This window comes from Cibotium barometz, chromosome 18, assembly GCF_041138505.1.
Source record: "Cibotium barometz isolate CiBa-2024 chromosome 18, ASM4113850v1, whole genome shotgun sequence".
Taxonomy (NCBI): domain Eukaryota; kingdom Viridiplantae; phylum Streptophyta; class Polypodiopsida; order Cyatheales; family Cibotiaceae; genus Cibotium; species Cibotium barometz.
In genome coordinates, this window is record NC_141063.1 from 21,257,041 (window position 1) to 21,282,448 (window position 25,408).

Here is a 25,408-nt window from a genome sequence, read left to right on the forward strand (position 1 = left end):
GATGGAAGAGTTGGCAGGTAGGAAGAGAGAGAGAGAAAGAAAGAAAGTTGTATTAACGTCTTTCAAAGGCCAAAATGACCTATGAGACCAAAAGGTTACATCATATTCATGAGGTACATCATCGTGGGTACAAAATAGTAATAAAGAAAGATAACAAAAATCTAGAGCTATAAAATCTGATCTAGGTACATGAGCAGAGAGCTCTCATATCACCCTAATACATCACTCATGGGCCGCTGTGACATGGTGCTCAAGGTGGTAAAACTGAGTTGGCGCGAGAAGGTCCTGCGATGATGGCCCGGATCCTCTTGTGGTGGTGTGGCCGTGGGCGAGGGCCATGGGGTCTGGGGCGTTGAGCTCTGCATAACTCAGTGGCTCTGTCGAGTGTCACACATCTCGTTCGAGCTCCTGCACTAGCCTGTGGTCTCGGTATGGTGGGTGGATCGGCCCTCGGAAAGTTGGTATGGAAGAAGTCGGTGAGAGCTCTCTGGTGCTGGTCCTCGAGCAAGTATAGCTGATCTGGATCTCACTAAGGACTCCCTGTGTCTGCGGAGCTCTAGAAGAAAAAGTCCCAGGCGTCTCTAATCCAGGAAGTCCATGATCCTGGAAAGTGGTCCGAACCTAGCTAGGAAGAGGCAGTGGAACCTCCCCCGAATCTCCCCCGAATCTCATAGTATACAGGGCATTGACATACATAATGATCCTCTGTCTTGGGCTTTGTGTGATAGAGCTGGCATATCCTGTCCTCTGGTGCGGCCGCCCTGGCACGTATCTGGCAATCTCCACTCTCAGCTGGTGGGACGAGGTGCAGATCTGGCCGGTCATACATCTCACCCCAAAAGATAGATGTGTGTCCATGTAGTGTGGGCGGATGATGAAACCATCCTTTGTCAAGCATAGGAGGTGATCTCTGTAGAAGGCCATCTTCGTTCCCAGTGGATGACTAGGTGAACTCCGTGTCCTCTGAGTATCCAGTCTGACAATGTTCTTCCTGATAACCCTATTCCACTCTGTGCGTCTACTGAGAAAGAAAGAAAGATATATTAAGCGTCTACTAAAGACCCAATGGGCCTATGAGACCAAAGTGATATAATAATGTCCATGGCATATCTCATCATGGAACGGAAAATAAAATAGAAACAAAACATAGCTATCTCACTGGGGTGATACAAAACTGTCCATGGAGTCTCATCATGGAATACTAGGAACATGGAATAGGAGAGGAGCATCAACCCCCGAGAGAGAGAGAGAGAGAGAGAGATGAAAAAATGATATATTAACGTCTCTAAGAGACCATAATGGCCCATGAGACCAAAACTGAGAGTACATTTGAAGTTGGTGTCTCATCAAAGAGAACAACCAAATGAAACTGAAAAGTACAATAAAATGACTATCTTACAGTTATAAGAATTGTAAGTAAGACTCCTAGATGATACTGAGTAGAAAATACTGGAAAATGTATATCAAGTAGATCCATGTATGCTGATCGGTTGAAGTGCTGCCCTCTCCTCATATCAAATATCTCCGCCATGGGGCTGTCTAGAATGGAGAGGTCGTAGAAGTGAGGTAGGTGCCTCTGATACCGAGCAAAACGATGTGTACATAGTGTCCATGAACTCTCGTCATGGATGAAATAAGAAAAAGCAATAGTAAACTAAAATTGAAAGTGAAAGCTAAGATCTTAGGCTCTGAGATTATACAAGATGAATAATCTAGATCCTACTATGCTAGGTATAGCGTACAATAAGTGATGGGATATGGGAAAGTTGAATAAGGATATGGGATAGCTGAATAAAACAGTCAATCAATCGTGTATGCCGGGCAAGAGCACATCCACGATGTCTATCATAGGTGATGCAAGAAGGCTAGAGATGTCGATAGTCTGCTGAGAGGATGAGGCTGCTTGATGGCGGGCCAGTATCTTCCGAATTTGGGGTTGATGAGCTGGGGGTGGCCGGGGTCCGACGGGATGAGGGCGTCTAGCTCTCTGGAGCATGCATGCTTGATCTAATGCGACTCCAATGGGTTTGTTGCGAGGGGGGCACTGTGGTGCAGGGTCCCGTATCCACTGTGATGGCTCTTGTGCCTCTCTATCCACCCCTCTATGTTGGAAAAAACTGGTGATGGTAGCTGAGTGGAGGGTCATTGGGGGCAAGGATCTGTGAGTAGTGACTCTGTGTCGGCTGAGCTCCAGTAGGAAGAGTTCAAGGCACCTCTGAGTTGGATACTCCATGATCCGGGATAAGGGTCCAAAGCCCTCTTTGAATAGATATCCTCCAACTCAACCCCCATCGAACAGAGTCTACATGATCTGTCCTTTGGGTATCCGCTGACTTCTGCTAGTCTATATCTTCAGTCTATGGGATGATACCCGAAGCTGGCCAATGGCTATCCTCATTGCATGGGACATGAAGGCATCAAGATAACTTGGTCTATTTATGAAACCATTTGCTATGAATCTCAAGAAATGATCTTTGTAGTATTGCATCCTGGTAGGCAATGTGCTGATTAGTGTCCATGTGTTACGTGTATAGCCCTAGTAGAGAGAGAGAGAGAGAGAGAGAGAGAGAGAGAGAGAGAGAGAGAAATGAAATGAAATGAAATGTTATATTAACGTCTTCAAAAGGCCATAATGACCTATGAGACCAAAAAGTTACATCATGGTGGATCTGATACAATGTCTGGATAAAAAACCAGAAAATGAAAAAATAAAGATGATACTACTGGCACCTAGAGAATGAAAGTGGAACTGGAAGGTAAACAGAAACCCTTATAGGGTGTGAATATAGTAGGGGGGGGGGTACGCTATGGAGGTGAGTGGAGTATAGTGAGGGGATGCAATATCATGTGGGACGGGGGGGTACACTATGGAGGTGCCTCCATCTCATAATATGTGCCGCATCAGACGCTGGCGGATCTCCTCAATATCCTCTGTGGTCAGCACCCTGACTGGGTGAAATGAAATGAAATGTTATATTAACGTCTTCAAAAGGCCAAAATGACCTATGAGACCAGAAGGTTACATCATATCCATGAGGTACATCATCCTGGGTACAAAATAGTAATAAAGAAAGATAACAAAAATCTAGAACTATAAAATCTGATCTAGGTACATGAGCAAAGAGCTCTCATATAACCCTAATACATTCCTCATGGGCCGCTGTGACATGGTGCTCAAGGTGGTAAAACTGAGCTGGCGCGAGAAGGTCCTGCGATGATGGGAGATGATGGCCCGGATCCTCTTGTGGTGGCATGGCCATGGGTGAGGGCCTTGGGAAATTACAGTGATGATGGTGGACTTGCCTTATGTATTTTGAGCTTGATTAGTGGAAAAAATTTGAGGGATTTGTGAGTTTATCTTGTCACAGCTTATTCTTTTAGATAATGTATTTTGAGCTTGATTAATGGAAAAAACTTGAGTGATTTGTGAGTTTATCTTGTCAAAGCTTCTTCTTTTAGATTAAGGTTTTTAATTATCTTAATTATCAATCAGAGAGTTAATTTTTTTGTTTGCAACATGGCATTAGAGGTAGGTTAGGCTAGGGTAGGGTTTCTCTCTTAATTTCTCATTCTCTCCTTCCTTTCTCTCCACCTTGAGCTCATTAGGTTAAGAGTTACCATTTGAGCGAGAGCGAGAGCGAGAGCGAGAGCGAGAGAGAGAGAGAGAGAGAGAGAGAGAGAGAGAGAGAGAGAGAGAAATGAAATGATATATTAACGTCTTCAAAAGGCCAAAATGACCTATGAGACCAAAAAGGTTACAATTGGTGGATTTGATACAATGTCTGTGTAAGAAAAGCTAAAACAACTAAACAACTAACTGAAACCGAAACAACAACTATGAGGAAAAGTAAGGTACTAGGAGCTCCTAATGGATAACATCTGGGAAGGAAAACTCCAGCAACAAAGGTAAGCATCATATACATCACTATCAAAAGATGTCTCTCATCGGTCGATGGCGGATATCCTCAATGTCCTCCATGGTGAGTACTCTGACTGGATGTCTCCCATGCCGTGCTAGTATGGTCCTGATCCTCTGTGGTAGTCTCCGCTGGTGTCGAGATGGGCCTCTCATCTTGGGGCACCTGGACCGCCCCAGCTCTATAGCCCGATCAATCAGTGTACCTCTGGTGCGGCTATACGTTGGGACTAGCTGCAATGCCTGTTGGCCTGACTGCTCAATCTCTGGTCGAAAGAAGTCTATAATCTGCCTCTGTAGGTGTCTCTCCCTCTCTCATCCCCTCCCTCTCAAGAGACCCTCTCTATGTCTACGCAGCTCCAGCAAGTATGATCTGAGGCATCTCTGATCCTGGTATGTCATGACTCTGGAAAGTGGTCCGAAACCCTCTCTGAACAGGCAGTGAAAACGGCCTCGTATCTCATAATATACTGGACAGTGACATGTGTAATGTAACTCTGTCTCTGGCTCCATCTGGCACAACTGACAAATCCTAGCCTTAGCTGGTGGTACTCCTTTGAATCTGCCAGTCTCAATCTCTAGCTGGTGTAAGGATGTGCGCATCTGACCAATAGCACACCGTACCCCATGAGAAAGATGAGTATCCATGTAGTTGGGTCTAATCACAAACCCATCCTCCGTGAGCTGGAGAAGATGATCTCTATAGAAAGACATCTTCGTACCAAGCTCGTGTGTCGGCTATATCCATGTCCTCCTAGTGTCCAGCCGAGTGAAGTCTTGCCTGATAAGTCTGGTAATCTCTGCCCGTGTGAGAGAGAGGGAGGGTGCATCCAGGGAGTACTGAAATGGAGGTAGCCTGTCCATACTAAAGCCATGCAGTTGGAACCAGGCTGTCATCTGTGCCTACCAACATGATCCGTCTCCCTGTGATGCCAACTGTCGTGAAGACTCCAGGGCTAAGCGAGCATATCTGTCTCTAGGGAGAGCCCAAGTGCTATGTATAAAGGAGACTGATCGAGTGAGTGCCTCTGCTACCAATGGGGGGGCAGCCATCTCTGCACGGATAATATCATGTGGTACGGAGGCCTTGGCCCTAATCATCCGCGAAATCATAGAAACCAAGGGCCTCTCCATACATCTCCATCCATCAGTGCTACCAGCTCGGCTGTGGTGATCCACTAAGGGTCCCCATATCTCCACTCCATACGGCATGGCTGAAGTGACCAAAGTGTCAAAGAGCCAGAGCTTTGTTCGAGGTTCTGTGATATGCAGCGGAAGTCTTTGTATTGGAAGATCCTGCCACACAAATGCTCACACCGTCTTCTGTATCCTGAGTTTCGTGAGTTTAGCAATCCATTTCAATACTTTAAACTTTAAAGAGATGAGAGAGAGAGAGATGAGAACTGTACACCAGATTGGGTCCCGAATTACCCACTGAAGGGCCCCCTATCCCGATAACGAGATAGTATTTGCTTTATTACTTTAGAGAGAATGACTTTGGACTGTAGATAAGCCAAACGCAACATCTCGGAGGATCGGAGAGCGGCTGATCCGTACATTGCTGTAGAAACACCTCAATGACTTGATCTCGAGCCTATGCACTCTTCCCAAGGGCATGAGGAAGGGCTGCACACGTGAGGCTGAGAGAAGAAGGTGGACTGTTCTACACACTGTTAGAATGCTGAAAACACATATGAATGCTGTGTTACCTTCACCAGATGACTGCTGAATGTGTGGATGATGCATAGAAGGCTGGACACTGATGCAAACAACAGTTTCAGGGCTGGAAACTGCTGTAGACTGAACCTTCAGGGCTGGAATCTGCTGTGGACAGAAACGCTGAAGTGTAGAGAGGGCTGAGGACTGAAACGCATGAGAAACAGGGCTGCTGGGCTGCTGCTGTACGGCTGGAACAGAAACGCAGACTGCTGCTGTACGGCTGTGCAAAAACGCAGGCTGCAAACTGCTGAATCTGGCGTTGAACTGAGGATGAATAGTATGCTGAATCTGGGCCTGAACTGAGGCTGAATCAGGGCTGAATGCAGGCGCCTAGGGCTGGGCTGAAGCTATGGTTCTCAAGGGGCTGGAGAAGAAAGCTTATGGGCTCTAGGGCTGGATTAGTCTTGGGCTGAAAGCAAGGAGGATGAGAGCTCTTAGCACAATGAAGACTGAATGAGAAAATAGGCTCTAGGCAAGCCTATTTATACTAACTGGAGGTTGGTCATTTAATAAAGTTAATATTTATAAATGCCCAATAATGCAAATAATGATAAATAAATACTAATAAATATGGGAAAAATACCAGATAAATCCCAGTAAATTCCCTAAGGCTTTGGGGATGTTCTAAATGATGCACAAGCATATGAATGCATATTATGCAGGATGCAAAGTGCTTTCTGATGCAAACCCTAAGGCTTCTACTGACTCTACATGCATGAATGATTCTCTCCAAGTGGGTTAAGGGACTTGACTGACTGACTGACCCACTAAGGTTGAGGAATGACCTACGTAGCTCGTGCCTGACTTATCCTGGATTGAGGATGTACAATGGGGTCACGGCGTACGACAAATATCATCCTATTGGGTTCTAAAATTGTACAACTGCTGCACTTCTGATGATGAGCCATCTTGTCACCATGCACTGAGTGCAGAGTGCATGTGACAGGTTCCTGAAACTGAGAGAGATAGAGTTCAATTAACGTCTATGAGAGACCAAAGGTGCTACAATGTATCCACGAAGTGATTGGATCATGAAGAGAGACGGAGAAAGAAAGATCTATTAACATCTACTAAAGACCCGAATGGCCTATTGCAAGAAAGGAAGCATGAGAGAAAAGAGAGAGTGCACTCAAATGGAGTACCACATGCGAGTCAAGGGACTCAGGGAGTAGTCACCATGAAAGCTTCAAGCGTGAGGAAGAAAGCTGCAAATTATGATTAGCGTAAAAGTTAATTATGATTAGGGGCTTCTAGTTATCTTTTATACTAGGCCACCCTTTCACATACATTAAACATTGCCTATGCCTAAATACATGTCCAATCTCATTTATGGGCGCATAGGCTAATGTCCATGCCTAAAATTATTAATATGTACATGCCCATAATTATTGTCCATGGGCTACCACATGGCAAACCATCCCGACCCAAATAGGTTTTGTCCTCGAAACCATATAGCAAAGCCAAATCATTGGCCATGAAACCCATATGAGTGAAGAACATGACAATAGCACTATGAACCTTAAATCTCATCCAATGATGAGTGGATGCCAATGAGGTCAAATTCGTCCAAGAGGGTAATCCATCATCCAAAGGGTTATATCCTTCATGGATAACCTCCAAAATAGCCCTTCATCAATGCATCATGATAGTACATGATCCTCTTGAGGCTTCTCAACACAAATGCGCAAAAACGTCATCAATGAGGTCTCCAAAACTGTGAATTCAAGGAAATTCCAACAAGCATAAACCTCAACATTTGCACCCAAAACCCTCATGTTATGCACCCAAAAGCTCTTCATCTCGGCACATACTGAATGACACCTTCCTCATTCATGGGAGACAATTCCTCGTGTACTTTCACCGTCGGTCCCATATATGTCTTTTGGAAACATGGAAGACATCATGTATTCTAGTAGTAGATGGAAGTAGCAATTGGTAGTCTACTTTGCCAACCCTTCTCACCACTTAATAAGGACCATAAAAGCGATGGGCAGGCTTAATGTTTGTGTGTAAATAGTTGGGCATTCTCTACGCTTTCGGACCTATGGACGGGCTTCATAGTGTGGACATGACACCTCGTGGTGGCAGGGGACTTACGTCTACGCCAAGGGTCATGTGGACTGGCACGCCATGGTAGGCGGTTGATGTCTACACTAGGGGCCAATAGATTGGATATGAGAGGCTGGGGATTTTAGTCCGTGTCCATGTCCAGATTATGGTACCCCGGTTGGCCTAAGGATGTAATATCTACGCCCAGAATGACCGTTTCTTACACGCTAAATGAAAGGGAGATTGTCCAACACATTCTTATGCATGGCATACTTGCATGTACGAAATTATTTTCGCATTGTTTTATTGTCTGTAAGATTTGTATGTGTAGTTTACAGGTAGGGGACGCCCTCCTGTGAACCGTGCGCGTGAAGTGTATTCTGACCTTGCTTGTGGGTTATAGATAGGCCGTAAGTGTGCCACTAAACTCTTTGTCGTTCATTTATGAGTTATGGCTTATTTTTCTGTTTTTGTAGGTTCACACTCATTAATGTGTGATCGGATAGTTTATAAGTGAGTTTGGGCATTCACACATCATTAAAGAGTGGGCAGACAAGTTATAAGCCGGGCGGACAACTTACTAATGAATATGGGCATGGAGATGGATTTGGGCGCCTGGCCAAGACTCGGCCACCCTCCCACTCTTGAGAGAGTTATGGACACTTGGGAGGTGGCCCAATGATAATCTTTTGCTAGAATTGGGCCAAGGCTTATCCACGTTTCCTCTCTCTCATTAGCTTGGCACCTATGTGAAACCTTGATTTTCAAAAACCCTAATTCTTGCAAAAAACCTATTTTTGCTAAAATCCTAATTTTTAGAATTTTCTCAACAAAAACAGGTTATTAAACCTTTGCTTATGCAGAAACCCTAATTTAGATGAAACTCTAATTCTAGGCAGGAGTATAATGGAGAATTCTTTTGTCACTACTTTGACCTAAAGCTGGAAGGAGTCTGTATTTGGCAATTGTTTTCGGGTAAGAGCTTCTTGTGTTCTCTAATCTACTCTACATGCGCGTTCTTTGCCATTAAGGTCTACTATGTCTCGGCTTGGCACACACATTTGCATGTGTATGGATGCTAGTGGAGCATAGCTGCTTGTGGCAAAATATTGGGGATTGGGGAGTGAGATTTTTCTTTGAAAGAAGTTGCGGATTCAACCTCTTCAACGACACAACTTGTTTGAAGATGTTTTCATATGCATGGATGTCATTGGAAATCTGGCAAGCATTGTCCATGACGGTTATATGTAATCTACCTTGGTAATACAATCAAGTTACAAGGGGGGTTTTCCCTTTTCGGCCCTATTGCATTGTCATTTAAATTTCAGCATTGCTATCTTATTTGGTTTTGTGGCATTTCATCTTGTTTAATAGTATTAATAGGTTAATTGTGTGACAAGATTGTGCTCAACTCTACTTGGGACTATTATGTTAGTATCCGTGTTGGTCATGTCCACTCCCGGCTAGTTCAGGTGTGAACCCAGCTTACTCACGAGCACTTTTTCCCTGTGACTAGACACAGGTTTTTTCCCCGTGGGAACACACTTACGTGTGTTGGGCACTTAGCCCAAGGCCTTTTAGTACTCACTTGTACTTTCATTTCATATCATTATTGAGTACATCTTTTCGAGCACTCTCACGTTTCTCTGTGCTTGAGGTTAGGCTAGCTTCCCTCCTACCCAACATTGGTATTAGAGCAGGTTAGGGTTAGGGTTACATCCTGCGTCCCCCAACATTAGGGTTAGGGTTTACCCACCTGCTGCCCTTCAGCCTAGTGCTTCAACCTATTGCACACCTTACACGCCACACTCTCTTATTATCATAAAAAAAAAAAAGTTGTGTTCTTCTCTCCCTTGCTGTTGGCGATCTACACTGCCCGTACCTGTTGTGTGCTGTCTGTACGCCGTATTGTACCGTCGTCGTCACCTGTCGGATCCGTCGTCGCCCTTAGAGACGCCGTCGCTTTTGATGGTCGTCGTCGCCGCCCGTCAGATCTAGATTTGACGCCGTTGTGTGCTGCCGCCGCCGTTGCCGCCTTCAGCTGCCCTCAGATCTGTGCTCCTTGCGTCCACCATACCTGTGCCGCCTGTTGTACTTCTCTGCATCGACCGCCGCCTGCGCCGCCATATGACGCCCTGTACCGTGCCCTGGATTGCCGTACGACCGTACCTGCGTCCTGTACCATACGATTGTACCTGCTCTGGTTCAATTGTATAGTACCTGATCTGCCCAAAGCAACTTCAAATCTCAGATCTGCAAGGTTTGTGAAATTTGCAAGCTTGAAATTGCATATTTTGCTTGTTAAAAATTGGAGCTTTTCACCATTGAGCCTGCAATTGCAACATTGGCACACGTTGGCATTGATTTCAGCAGATTTGGTGCGTAATTGCACTAGAAATTTGGGGATTTTGCAGAAATTGGCACTATTTGCAGGCAATTTTGGGTATTACAGGCACATTTGGTTGGCATTGGGGCATTTCTCCCAAATTTTTGGTTATTACAGGCACATTTGGTTGGCATTGGGGCATTTTTTTCAAATTTTTGGGTATTACAGGCACATTTGGTTGGCATTACAGCATTTGGTACAGGTGACAATCGCATTAGCAGATTTACAGGTTCAGATCTGGTCTAATTGGCTGCCTAAAAATTAGGGCTTTTCTACATTGAGTCCATTTTTGGAGCATTCGACCAATTTTCCTTTGATTTTGCCAGGATTTGCGCACTTGCAGCTTTTACAGGTGTCAGTTGATTGTGTTTTTCACGGCACATGTATACATTTGTGGTTTGCTACAGTATATGTATGCCATTGTGTACACTTTGACAGATTTGCATCATCGTGCAGTATACTTGCAGATTTGGGACATGCATATGTATTTCTCGTGGTGAAGGAGTTCCCTTTCAGTCCATTGGTTATCCTGCTATTTATCTCCCGCATTCTTACCGTTTTGCTGGGCATTGTCTACTCGTGGTGACTTGTGACACATTTGCTGTGCTATCATGGCCAACAATAATAATGACCTCTTTGGAATGCTATCTCAAGAGGACAAGCTCAATGGAGACAACTACCCTATGTGGGCTTATATGATGTGTCATGTTTTAGTTGCAAGAATGTATGGCTATATATGGATGGCAGTGAGGAACGTCCTCTTGTACCTGCTCCAGCGGAAGGTGAAGTGATTCCCGCTCACCCTCCTGCAGGTCCACCTCCTCGTCTTTCTCCTACTCAGCAGCAGCGTACTTGGGATGCTAGGGATGCTTAGGCCCATGCATTGATTGCTCTCTCGTGGTGCAAGCATATCATTCCACAGATTCGTTCTTGCACCACTGCAAAGGGTGCTTGGGATACCTTGGCAGCGGCGTATTCAAGTCACAATGACGCTCGTGTAGCTTACCTTCGGGGCAAGCTTGAGATTGACCGCATGCTTGAAGGTGACTATCGATGAGTACCTTACACATGTGAAGGACCTACGAGAGCAGCTCATTAACATTGATGAGGTCTTGACAGATAGCTATCTTGTTCAGATAGTTTTGCGTAACTTGCCTGACTCTTATTAGACATTTGGCACCACTTTGTGGATGTTGGCTGGCAATGCACCTAATGCGGTCACTTTTGACAACCTTGGGACTCTCTTGCTCAGTGAAGAGTAATCTTGTTCCAACAAGCACAACATGATGTTTGCTGAGTCAGCAATGGTTGCTCCCTTTCGTGGGGGGAATAGATCTGGCCTAAACCTAGCCCATCGGATCCTCCTAAGACAGAGGACAAGCTTGAAAAGGAAAAGCGCTGTAACTATTGCAGGAAAACAGGGCACACCATAGAGGAATGCAGGAAGCGTATTGAGAGTGAAAAAAAGAAGCAGCTAGCATCTTCTTCCACAGGTGCAGATCAGGCCAATTTGGCTACACACGTGTCAGCCTTGACTCTTACATCTTCATCGCCTGCAGAGATGTTTTCTGATGCCGTTGCTTTTGATGACTATGCTCTATAGTCTGTACTCCATGGTATGCATAGTTTGACAGATGCATTTTAGGGGGGGGGGGATTTTACTTGCCCACATGCAGTTGGTGATGCCTCATGGTCACTTATGCTTGTTGACCCTTATGCTGGTCTATGCTAGACGCTTTCTCTCATGTGATGTCTACTGGAGATGCCTTTTATGATGTTTTCCCTTGCAGCGGGATTGTTTCTACAGTGTTGACATTGTTACTTTCTCACATGTGATGTTTACTGGGAGTGCCTTTTACACACTTGGCGAGTGTTGGCTTGCTCTCATGGTTTTGACATGTCACATGCATATTATTCATTGTGGGATTATGCATCTTTACACTTGCCATACATGCCACTGATCGTGGCATTGTTGAGAGTTTACCTATCCTCTTATAGCATTGGCTGATGCCCGCCTCGAGCCCCCACTTTTTCTCCCCATTTTCAGCTTTTCCCATTGCTGAATTTTTACTTTTATCAGCCCTATCATTGCTGATTTTTCCTCATCGGATCCTCCATTGACGAGTTTCCCTCTTGCAACTTACATTGCATGTCTCACAGGCATGACTTCTGGATCGTGTTGCCTTTACACGTGTATATCTGCTACCTCTTCTTATGCTTATCACTGGTGCAGTTACAGAGCATTGATGTGGATTACATGCAGTTCAGCTTGGCATTTGGTACTTGCCTTCAGGGGGGTATTATGCGATGCCTCTTGATTTGATGCAGTTGATGTCCACACGATCTTTGCCATGCATTTCTGGTGATGCAGTTATGTACTACTGTGCTCTAGCATTAGCGCTATGACATTGGGGATTCTCCTTTTCCCCGTCATATAGTGCTTGCTTTCTCCATTGGCACTGCAGTTCACTCTTACTGTGGAGCATAGTGCAGGGCAGCATTCACAGCTTTATCACCTGCTACTACCCGTTCACACCATTCACTTGAGGGGGGTTTGTTGGTCATGTCCACTCCTGGCTAGTTCAGGTGTGAACCCAGCTTACTCACGGGCACTTTTTCCTTGTGACTAGACACAGGTTTTTTCCCCGTGTGAACACACGTGTGTTGGGCACTTAGCCCTAGGCCTTTTAGTACTCACTTGTACTTTCATTTCATATCATTATCGAGTACATCTTTTCCAGCACTCACGTTTCTCTGTGCTTGAGGTTGTGTGTGTGTGTGTGTGTGTGTGTGTGTGTGTGTGCAGGCTAGCTTCCCTCCTACCCAACAATCCCGGCTTCTAAACAGTTGACCGCAATTGAAAAGCTTCCAAGTATGCTTCTAGGAGAGCTGCGGATACTCCTGGAAGTATATCTCATCCATCCATTTAGCATCCATGGGTGAATAATTTTTGAACTTCACAAGGTCGCGTCTTTGAAGTTTGCCACCTCGTGCAAGCTTGCGCTCCTTGTGGAGCACAATTTGCTCTGGCTGTAACATCTCTTAGCTCATCCACTTGAGGTGGATCTTCCATAACTGGCTCTTTAGGTTCTGATGCAACATATTTGTGCAAGAGGCTTACATGAAATGCATTGTGTATCTTCCAATGATTCGGCAAAGCCAACCGAAAAGCCACTTCATTGGTCTGCTCAATGACTTTGAATGGTCCATAGTGCTGAATTTGAAGCTTCACTCTGTGCTGGTCAGTAGCGACTTGTGGCAAGGAAGCCCAGTGAATGGAGAGCCGGCAGCCCACAGCGATCTGTAGCAAGATAGTTCAGTGAATGGAGAGTTGGCAGCCTGTGGAAGAAACGAATAGTCGATCAGCTGCGTTTTTCAGAAAACGACCCCTTGTGGAAAACCGGCAGCCTGAGGAGGAGGAAAACGTTTGCTTTTTCCATTCGCCTCCTATCTTTGAAAGTCCCACCCTCCCCCCCTTCGGTTCCACGCACGATGCTGCTATGCCATAGTAACCTGGACTGGCAGAAACGGTCGGTTCGGACCGGGTTGGAAACGGAGTTTCCGAGTTTCCGCGAGGTCGGAAACGGCAAGAAACGGAGTTTCTTTTGAATTTATTTTAGACATGTAAAAAACATGCATAGAGACATCCTATTAAATAAACTTATGTCAAGAGATATAAAAAACATGCATAGAGACCTCAAACAAGACACATCAAAGACTCAAGTGGACATTAGAATCATAACACTTAACAGAATGTAGATAATGGACATGTATGATGTCGCGGCAAATTCATGTGAACCATAAAAAACTAAAGGCTGAAGGCCGAAGCATACATAGCAAGCTGCAAATTGTGATCATAATACATCATACATATCAGCAATGATCATCAAACTTGGGAGTCAGAGGTTCAAAAACTACAAAATAACCGACATGCCGGCTGTCCATAATCCCTAAGGATAAGAAAAACTAAACAAAAAACATGGAACATCAGTGAATCAGTGATCACTGCTGAGCCTCATCTGAAGCACCCGAGGAGTCTGAATCCTCCTGAGAGTCCTCATGGCTCTCGCGTGTGTCCTCACTGCAAGAAGATGAGTCCTCTCCAGTAGCCTCCTCTCTAGCAACACTAGTACTAGCTGCAGCCGGCCTCCCTCTCCTACGACGACCACCACGTGTGTCGTGAACTGGTGTTGTGGCCTCCTTGTAAAGCAAAGTGTAAAGATCTCGGTCCTCTTGTAGAATTGTGGGAATATCCCGCACCTTCTCAATGTCAATCTTGTCGACATTCACTTGCATTGGCTCAGGACCCATAGCTGCCCGCTCAAGAAGCTTCAAGTTACAATTGCAGAAAACAAGACGCTCAAGTTGGGCTGTAGTCAACTTGTTCCTCCTCTTCGTATGGTAGAGCGCCCATGTGCTCCAATTCCTCTCACAAGTTCCAGAGCTGCAATCTTGTGAGAGGACTCGAATGGCAAGACGTCTCTGTTCAAAGAGCAGATTTAGGATTAGTACATTATACAAATAAGGTGTCGCCGTTAAAGCTTAAGCGGAGGGGCTTCTTACTCACCAACGTAGGCACACCATGTCCATATTTCTCCCACCATGAGACCGGCTGAAGCTGCGTTTCTCGAAGTTTTGCAGTAGGTCTTGTGAAGTAGCCAGTGTTGTTGCGGAAAGCAAGGAGATCATCCTCTAAGCATCGCAACATCTGCAAATTGCCACCACACCATTTCTCCACATAGGTTTGGAAGTCATCGTTTAGCTCCTCACACTCAAGCTGATCCTCGCTACGCCATAGAGGATGCAACACATGAGCCACAGCATGGATTGGTCTATGAAACCAAACCCAACGGTTTTGCCAAATCTGCTTGATCTCCGCGATTCTACAAGTTACAAGTAACAAACAAAACCAAAGAAAGACTTTAAAGTTATAACTTAGAAAAGAGCCAAGACAAAAAGGCAATTTGGCAAAGGCTCATGAGTCATGAGTCATGAGCGAAGAAGTACGTACCTCTCTACAGATAGGTAGGCATTGTTGTCTAGTGCCTTCCCGATCCTATCCATGTACTCATAAATGAGGCCTAATGTACTCCCCTCCATGTCCGTGATGCGCAAGACCGTGTAGATGAGATTTAAGGTCTTCACTAATGCCTCTGCCTCTTCCCACCATGCTTCATTGAGGATCTTGCGTCTAAAATCCACAAACTTTGGGGTCATACTCTTACCCGACTGGATCCATGCATCACAACTAATAGTGCGAATCAGATTTGGCCGCACACGAAGAAGCCGCTCAAGCACTATGAACATGTATGCAAACCTCGTAGTGGATGGCTTGAGAAGCTCCAAGGTACTATTAGCCCTGTACATGCTCAAAACCTTTGGTCTTTGTGTCACAAATTTGACAATGCTCCTCGCGGTGGCAAAGATTTCGCTGACCCAAAAAATTCTCCCCAAATCCTCAATCAATAAATCAAGACTATGGGAGGCACAAGGGGTCCACACAATTGTTGGGAATGCATCCTCCAACATACTCCCCATGGAGACACAATTGCTTCCATTATCCGTAATAACCTGCACAACATTTTGTGGGCCAATCTCCTCAATCACCTTCTTGATGTGTGTCCAAATAAAGAGACCTGTAACGGTGAGACCCGCAGCCGATGCATCAATGGCCTTGTAAAACATGGTGCCTTTGCAAGAGGAGATAAGCACATTATACACATTCCTCTTGCGTACATCTGACCATCCATCACATAAGATAGTGCAGCCATATTTCTTCCATGTTTCTTTCAAAAACTCAAGCTGGCCTTCTACGTTGAGTTTCTCCTTCTTTAATTCTCGTGTGGGGATTGTCTCAGCCGAGGGACCCTCCCACTCACAGCCAATGCGGCTAACGGCCCGCATGGTCTTCTTCCATTGTATGGTGCGAGCCACATTGAAAGAGATAGCACACCGTATAAACAAGCGCGTGACCTCCCTTGTTGCCTCCTTCATGGCTTGCTTTTGCAAGCCTGCTGTAATGCTTGCTCTTTGCAATGAACCCTTTGCAGGCACTTCCACACTAGGTAAAGGTGTCCTCTTTGCAGTAGGGCCCTCACCCACACTCGAAGATACATCTGTCTGGCTCTCAACTCTAGTTCTCTTTGAAGAGGCCACTTGGCTCGAGGATGCTTCACCTGTTGCATGTGCTGCCATATATTGCTCACCAACATCCAAACCAAGGCGTTGCTTTCTCCAACCCTCAAGTGATGCCAATACATCGGGCGGCACATTTTGACATAAAGCGACATCTCTGCCTGGGACATGCCCCAAATGGTCTTTTACCCGGGTCACTGAACCTGTTTTTTCATATCCACAAAAATTACATTTCCACTTGCGGGAACCCCCACCTCCGACATATCCATCCCCTTTTGTTGCATACTGCCAATAGGGATCTGTAGGCATAGTGAGACTTGAAGTTGAAAGCACTTACCCTCGAGAATACTTGCCCTTGGAGGCTTGGAAGTTGGTCTTGAGCCTTGGCCCTTGAAGCCTTGAAGAATGGGCTGCCCGGCAGCCACCTGTGAGATTGGAGAGCAGGCTGCCTGCAGAGTACAGGCCTTGGGGCCTTGTGGGGGACACTGGGGGCAAAGGCTTGAGCCTTAGGGCCTTGGCCCTTTGTGGTGAATAGGCGCAAGGTTCGAAGAAGCGCAGCGCCGCAGGAAAGGAGAGCGAAATGGAAAAAACGCACGCGCCCCCCCCCCCCCCCCCCCCCCCCCCGTTAAACCTGAAAAAAAAAAATGCACGGAAACGGCGTTTCCGCCGGCCTGCCGTTTCCGGAAACGCCCGAACCGTTTCCAGGGGGCGGAAACGCCGTTTCGTGCTACTATGTGCTATGCCCATACACAGACTCACGGGTATAAAGAAGGCTTTGTTGTGTGTTACGACGATCAACCTCTTGCATGCTTCATCTTACATACCCATCAGCAGCAAAGATCTCATCTGTTCTGCGAAGGATGGGTGGTAAAAACCGCTTTACCATATACAATCCCAAATGGGGCCTTCCCTGTGGATGCATGTACCGTGTTGTTGTAGGCAAACTCTACTAGCGGTAGATACTTCTGTCATGTTGTCTTTTGACCTGCAACATACTAACATAGCATTTGAGAAGATCCAACACGGCTGAATTTGCAGCTTCACTTTGCCCATCAATTTGGGGATGATAAGCTGATGAGAACTCCAACTTATGCTATCAGAGAGAGCCCTCCAAAAGAGGCTGGTAGTTCTAGGATGTTGATCCCTCACAATGGACTTTGGCATACCATGATGTTTGAACACTTGTGCAAGAAACACCTTGACCATATGCTCAGGTTTTATGGTCTTCTTGACAGGCAAGAAGTGTGCTTGTTTACTAAACCTATCCATGATCGTCCAAATGGCATCATTACCCTGCGGGGTCTTTGGCAAATCCATTATGAAGTCCATAGCCATGCTTTCCCATGGTTGTGAAGGAATGTGCAATGGCTGAAGCAAACTTGGAGCCTTTTGCCAATCAAGCTTCACCTTTTGAGAGGTGATATATGCATGCACATTTGATTCTGTCTTTGCGCATATCTGACCAAAAGAAATAGTGCTCAATCATGTGCATAGTAGGCAATATACCTTTGTGACCGGCTTAAGGAGGATCATTGCATTCGTCCATAACCTTTTGCCTCATGCTAGAGATAACGCAGAGGCAATTATCTTTCATGAGATATCCTTCTTTTATCACATAAGATGCATCTGCATGAACATCCATCAAATCAGTTCATAAATGTCGAAAATCAGCTTCTTGAGGGTACAAATCTCGCATTGCAGACAAGTCTCCATGTGAGGCAATCGAAACTGCAACCACGTATGGTCTTTTGGACAATGCATCTGCCACTAGATTCTTTTTGCCCGAAGTGTGCACAATCTGAAAATGAAACATAGAGATAAAATTTACCATCCTTATTTGTTTCTCAGAAAGCTTCATTTACGTGAGAAAGTACCGTAAACTTTGGTGATCCATGAGAAAGTAGATAATGCTTCCAAATCTTCAAGGCATTTGTTTCTTAGAAAGCTTCGTTTGCGTGAGAAAGTAACGTAAACTTTGGTGATCCATGAGAAAGTAGATAATGCTTCCAAATCTTCAAGGCATGAATTACAGACAAGAGTTCTTTCTCATATACATCTAAACGAATCTTAGCATCATGCAATCGTCGGCTCTCATAAGATACATCATGGCCTTGTTGATTTAGGACAGCTCCAAGGCAATCCCTACATGCATCACATTCTACACTGAATGGTTTATGCAAGTTTGGAATAATCAACACCGGCCCATGTATGATTGCATCCTTGAGATGACGAAAGGCATCCTTCTCATCTTTAGTCCATTTGAATGATGCTTTCTTCTTAGTGAGCTCATGTAACAGCGAGGCAATAAGAGCGAAATGTCTTATGAATTGCCTATGATATGAACATAGACTAAGAAACTTTGAATTATGTCACCATACGAACATCATCTTTTGAAACAAAATGACTCAAATAGTGTATCTCTGAAAGAAAGAATTCACTTTTCTTGGCATTAATGAAGAGTTTGTGCTTTCGTAGCTCATGAAAAACAATGGTCAAATGAGAATACTAAGATGTCATGGAAAAAGACACCTGTAAATTTCTGATGTTGGCGGAAAATTCGGTCCATCGCTCTATTGAATGTTGCGGAGGCATTTGTAAGACCGAAAAGCATGACCGAGTACTCATCCAAACCCAAAGCTGTCTAGGATGTTGTCCCATGTACATCCTGGGGTACGACACGCACTTGGTGATACCCACTCTTGAAATCAATGTGGCTAAAGCATGCCGATCCATCCAACTTAACAAGGATGTCATCAATGCGTGGGATAGTAAACTTGTTCTTGATTGTGAGCTTGTTTAAAGCCGTGTAATCCACACACATTCGGAAAGATCCATCCTTCTTTTGTACTAGAAGCACTCTCTCTGCTTTGTAAGTACGGCTATCCCTCCCAGATTGCTTGATCTTTTACTCTAATTGCTCTGTAGCCAACGCAGAAGCTATAAGTTGCTGTAAAGTATGGTTTGGACGCAACTCCAATCCCGATTGGTACACCGGATGAAGACCTGACTCAAACTTCCGCTTCTTCTCAGCTTCTCCAATATGCAGAAATGGGGAAACTTCCAAAAGAACCAACCAAAATTTGGCTACATAGGATTAGAAACATGCTTACATGTCTTATTTTTGACTTTTCGGAAAAAGCCTCATCACTAAATGCAATGTCAAATTGAGCAACAAAGGCCATCACCTTGGAAGCATAGTACTCCCCATGGTAAGCTTCAAATTTGAGGGATTTGTCACCTGCTTTAAAGTCCTTGTATTGGGTTCTTGCTCTTCTCTCTTTCTCTTACCCCTATCCAAAAGAGCAGCCCTAGATGCATGGGCATCCTGCATATCATGGTGAGATACATGAGGCACGGTGGCATGTGCCCTCCGAATTGGCGGCCTTCGTGCATGCAGAGATTCATCTCTTGACCATGCTCATGGGAATACTCTTTGGCATGAGTACCATGTGCTGAATTTTCATCATATTCATCACCTGTATAGCAAGAAAATTTCAGCCAATGTGTGGTTTCTCCACCCGCCAATTCAATGGGCAATGTACTATATCTTGCATGAGGTTCATGCCCTACATGTGCATAACCACCTGGCTGTCCACCCTCTTTGGCATAAGCATGTCTCTCATCCCTTGCATTTTGAGGTGAAGAAGCATGCCGAGAAGTCACCGAGGGTTCTTCTCGTTGTACAAAAGATTTAATCTTGTGAGAAATGGCACCACCCGGCTCTATGCGAGGAGGTTTTTTGAACTTAAGAACATCTGCTTAACTTGCCATTACATCTCTGTTGTGTATGAGATAAGTAAGGGCCAACTCCCTTGGCTTCACACTCAATTCCCTAGCCATGGAATCAAAAGTACTGTCCACCATGGATTCAGCTTTGGTGGCTTCAATGAACTTGTGAACCTGCAGGTTCTCATGAAGAAGCTTCAACTCCTCTTCTCTTGCTTGCAACTGTCTCTTCACATAATCTCTCAATGCATCGGGCTCCTCTTCATAAACCTTTTCCTTACCATGGGATGGCTGTCCCACAACCACATTCATATCATGAGGGTTCGCCAAATATCGACCACGAGACGCATCCGAGTCATGTGTAGCACTAGAGTACCCTCTAGAGTTGGGCACTTCTTCACGTCTTTCTTGGCTGTCCATAGTGTCAAGTGTGCTATCAACATGGTCTCCAAGGCCACAAGATCCTTTCCCCATTGAGGAGAGGGAAACAACCATGCTCCGATACCAATGTAATTACACCATGCAAGGTGAAAGTTCGTATTGGGCTCTGTATCGAGGTTTGGCAACACTTAAACACTTGTGAACCTTACGATAGCTCAAGACAATAGATGAAACTGAAAATAGAGAATGCTCTGTACACCACACTGGGGCCGGAATCCCGGGCCGACCCTCCGTCCCCCTCAATACTATTTATATTGTTGGAGTATTTTATTGTTACAATGTTCCATGGGCTGTTAAGCCAGACTTGCCATAAATGCACCAAAAATGAATACAGATACCAAACATGTAATCGGAGAAGAGCTCCCTTCATTGTTGATGCTCCTCTAGAAATCTTCCTGCCCATCACTGGAGTAAACACTCACAATACTGGTTTTCCGGTTACATGTACGATGCTGGTGTGCCCATACTATCACTTGGACTGGGTACTCTCGGTGGAAGATAACTCATTGAAAATGATGCTGATGTCTGCCCTGTATAACCAAGCGAAAACCGCCAACTGGGAACCTGGTCGTGGAGGCAACCAATAGCCAGCAACAACCTTGTGGCAAAGGCAACTAGCAGTACCTGGTCGTGGAGGCAACCGATAGCCAGCAACAACCTGTAGCCAAGGGTGATCGGCAGCATCCAATAGAATAGGCGACTAGCAACAGTACTTGTGGGAAAGCGACCAGTTGACCGGCCGGCGGCACCTGTGGGAAAAACGACCAGTAGCAGCACTTGAGGGAATGCCACCAGCAGCAGTGCTGTAGGGGAAACGGCCAATAAACGGTCATTTCAGGTGTAGATATTACATCCCCAGGCCAACTGGAATACCGCAATTTGGACATGGACGTGAACCAAAATCCCCAACCTCTCATATCGAGTCTACTGACCCCTGGTGTAGACATCAGGCCCCGACCATGAGGTGCCTGTCCATAAGTCCCCTGCCACGAGGTGTCATGTCCACACTATGGAGCCCGTCCACAGGTCCAAAAGTGTAGAGAATGCCCAACTAGTGACATTGTGTTACCCTTAAGAGACCCATATCTTGACTTTGGGAATTTTCTAAACTACAAAATCCCCTTCCTGAAACTCCATTTGTCTCCTATGGGCATCTTCATATTGTTGTATTCCTACTTGAGCACTCTTCGTATCCTCTTCCATTGTTGGTGAAGTGCTTGCATCTTCTTGCATTTAGATTCACCATGTCTTGTTTGAATGCAACCATAGGCACATTCTCACCTTATACCATACATTGAGTCAAATGATGACATCACAATACTCACATGTTGAGTACTATTGTATTCAAACATATGCAACCACTCATCCAAAGCATGTTACATCTCATGATTGCCTCAAGTAAGTCTTCAATCATTTGTTAACTCTCTCCGTTCGGCCATTCGTTTTGAGGTGATAGGCCGTGCTTGGAGTTAATATGGTGTCCATACTCTCAAAGAGAGTTCTCTAAAATGTACCCATAAACTTCACATTATGGTCATGCACAATTTGCTGAGGTAAACCATGCAACGTAAACACATACCCCATGAATTTCTTACTAACCATAGACCATGTATATGTGGCCTTTTTAGGAATGAAGTGGGCTACCTTACTCAGTGTGTCTAGAACTTAATAAATGCTGTCTCAACCTCTTCTCTTTCGAGGAAGCCTCGTAATAAAATCCATAGCAATGCGTGTCCACTTGCCATCGAGAATAGGCAATGGCTGAAGCAAACCACCGGGCTTATGAGTGGGATCCTTGTTGGGTTGACAAGGCATACATTTGGATACAAAGGCACGCACATCTTTCTACATGCCATTCCAATGAAAGTTTGTCATAGGCCTCAAACATAGTTGTTTTTGTATGGCGTATGATGCCATATCGTATGGAATACCGTATGGTATGGCACCGTATGATACCATACGGACTTGTACGCATTTTGCTGGGAAAAAAATATTGGGAATTTTTTTTCCCACTTTTTTTGGGAGATAATGATCTTGTTTTTGCTTGTCTATGGCTGTTTGAGCTTCCTTTGTACTATGATGCTTCCCTCCTTTTTAAAATACTCCATATCTCGAAATTGGAAATACCTAAGTTTATAAGTGTTTTTAAAAAACACCATAATTTATCGTATGATAAGAAAAAAAAATTATATCATACCGTATCTTCCCGTACGGTATCGTACTTGACAACTATGGTCTTAAAAGCCCCAAATGCCCCCCCACTAGGGAATAATGCATCTCTTCAAGAACTTTTAGCTTGAAGGCTAAGTTTGGCACAAGATACGCCGTATCCGCAAAGTATAGAAGACCATTTTGCAACCGAAAGTGAGGCAACTCTTCATGCGACCCTTTTTGTAACTTTTCTATCATGCAGGCAACATCTTCAACATTCATGTACTTTTCTTGTATGTCCACGAATCTCGATAGGGAAGTGGTTGCCAAACCGGAGGAGATGGAGGGACTCTCGAGTGACTAGTCACTAGAGGGGGCCCATCAATGATGGGTGGGTGCTGCGGGAAGAGTCGGAGGTGAGGATGGAGGAGGGGAGGGAGGGGAGGGGGGGAAGAGGAGGGAGAAGGGAGCGGCTCGGAATGATCCATCGGAGCGGGGGGGCACGCCGGGGTTCGTCACACAACACTCAACACACCATATACACAATAAGAGTACTCATAATATGAAAGGTACTCAACCAAATACATACATAGGTTCTCTAGCCCATCGCTGACGGGTGGGTGCTGCGGCGATAAATGCTCGAAACGGTTCTCTGACAGAACTGAATCCTTCTCTACTTTGCCAGCTTGGTGTGCGCAGCAGTGACGCTTAGCTATGGTGGTGAACCGACGGCCCTGGTGTGGGCCAACGGTCAGCCACACTCTCTCTCTCTCTCAGGCATTTTTCTTGGTGATGATCTTACTCTTTCACAGCTTGCACATATGAAGGAAGTTATGCCAGAGATTAGAGCGGCAAGAGAAAAGGGAAAGATAGCATTTTATAGAGAAGGGAGGGTGGTCATCGTGGAGCGACGCTCTACATGACGGTGCGAGACCTATGGGACCAAATTAAAGCTGGCAGCCTGGAACTGCAATGGATCCCTCAGACTTGATGTAGGTGCCTTTGAGGACAGCTTTAGAGATAGAGATATAGTCTTCTACTCGGAGACTCACCAGGCTCCTGGTCAGATGATGCCACAGGTGACAGGATACAGATGGGAGACAGCTTGCAGAGTAGGGACGAGATCGGTACACAGTAGTAGAGGATCAGGAGGGGTGGCAGTTCTTTTCAGGGAGGAGCTGCAACCGCTTCTACACATCGTTCGGAGAGATGATCAGGCCAGATATATGTGGGTGAGACTGAGGGCCGACACAGGCAGATTCCTGTATATTGCCATATGCTATTTTGCTCCTAGTACATCGACATATGCAGCACCTAGAGGGCAGTCTCCTTTCTCTGTGCTAGATGATGACATATGGGAGTTCTCTAGGGATGGAGACATCATCCTGTTAGGGGACTTTAATGCCCGGACGGGCAACTGCGAGACAGCCTTTTATGATACCTCGGAGGAGATGCTGAGAGAGCTGGACACTCTGGATATGGGATTAGACAGACGCTCACAGGATGTGGAGTGCACAGAGTATGGGAGATATTTGGTAGATATGGGGACTGCACATGGGTTGGCCATACTTAATGGCTTGCAGAGGTTTCCGTCAGCAGCTGGATTTACTTGCTTTCCAGATAGACATGGTGCTAGCACAGTGGATTATGTTATGGCTATGCCCAGCTTTGTTTCATGCATTGAGGACTTCACAGTTGGATCTCGGCCCATTGGGGTAGTAGTGGATCATGCATTGTTGACATTGACTATCTCTTTTCACTTTACCACAGCTCAGAGGACACGAGGGGCAGATCACACTCGATATACTTTTACCTCAGAGACTGATGCTGTCTACACAGATGGGATTTATAAACGTCTGTACACAGAGGAGCCAGGGAGACCTTTGGAGGAGTTGACCCATATACTGACAGAGACTTTACATGATGCAGCGAGAGAGGCATATCCACATACTCAGCCTGGACAGAGACAGCGTTCTAGATGTATGCCCCAGAACAGCTGGTATGATGAGGAGTGCAGAGAGACCAGAGCCCGACTGCAGCGGGAGGTTGCTTTGGGAGTCACTACTCACCGACAGTCATGTATTGCCTTCCGACGTCTTGTGCGAAGGAAGAAGCGGGCCGGCCTTGCTCAGCTAGAGCAGGAATTATACCAGCTGTTCTTGAGCCAGGATTCGAGGGAGGCTTGGCGTCTGTTTCATGAGTCCTCCCCTGCTTTGGCCATCACTTCTACAGAGGTCTGGGGTAGTTATGCAGCATCTCTATATACAGTTCCTGGACAGACACCTTTTCCTGACCCGCCAGCACCATGCCCACAGACATGTACTTTCTTTACCGCAGAGATGGTAAGGAAGGCCATTGATAGGATGAAGACTGGGAGAGCATATGATCATGATGGATTGGTCGCTGAGCACTTTATTCATGCGAGAGACATGCTGGCAGAGCTTCTAGCAGTGATGTTCAATCGTGCTATGTGCGAAGGCTTACCCGAGACTTGGAGTAGGTCCACCATCGTGCCTATCTTCAAGTCAGGGGACCCTATGGAGCCAGGGAATTATCGCACTATTATGATTGGTCACACACTAGCACGATTGTATGCATCCATTCTTGAGCAGCAGTTGAGTAGATGGGCAGAGAGAGTTGGCATTCGAGCAGAGGGACAGGCAGGGTTCAGGAGAGGTTTCTCTACTCTTGACCACATCTCGACTCTCCGGGCCATTATTGAGGAGGGCAGGTCGCATGGGCGACGGATTTATTGTAGCTTTGTGGACTTCCGCAAAGCATTTGATACAGTGCCCAGAGCCAGATTGATGAGGCGATTACAGGAGATGGGGGTACCCACAGAGCTCATATGGGGGATTATGGCTTTATATAGATCAGTTGCAGGA

General features: G+C 45.6%; 2 protein-coding genes across 5 annotated transcripts in view; one reads left to right on the forward strand and one right to left on the reverse strand.

The window, feature by feature from the left end:
* The window catches only part of LOC147629065 (LEC14B protein-like), a 114,553-nt gene that overhangs the window by 43,964 nt on the left and 45,181 nt on the right, over window positions 1–25,408 (forward strand). The gene's annotated exons all lie outside the window — the stretch shown is intronic.
* LOC147629066 (uncharacterized) lies at window positions 13,939–16,136 on the reverse strand. The gene is made up of 3 exons (XM_086812305.1): window positions 15,082–16,136; window positions 14,638–14,953; window positions 13,939–14,552 (listed from the first exon to the last, which is right to left on the reverse strand). Exons 1-3 carry the CDS (start codon window positions 16,062–16,064, stop codon window positions 14,073–14,075), a joined length of 1,779 nt encoding a protein of 592 aa, XP_086668431.1. The 5' UTR covers window positions 16,065–16,136; the 3' UTR covers window positions 13,939–14,072.

What these genes read in the sequence shown, in the direction of transcription:
- LOC147629066 (XM_086812305.1), bottom strand. Translation starts at nt 16,064, where the DNA reads ATGAAGGAGGCAACAAGGGAGGTCACGCGCTTGTTTATACGGTGTGCT. An exon ending in GCCTACCTATCTGTAGAGAG is followed by an intron (nt 14,954 to 15,081) that starts GTACGTACTTCT and finishes TGTAACTTGTAG; the next exon opens with AATCGCGGAGATCAAGCAGA. An exon ending in GACATGGTGTGCCTACGTTG is followed by an intron (nt 14,553 to 14,637) that starts GTGAGTAAGAAG and finishes CTCTTTGAACAG; the next exon opens with AGACGTCTTGCCATTCGAGT.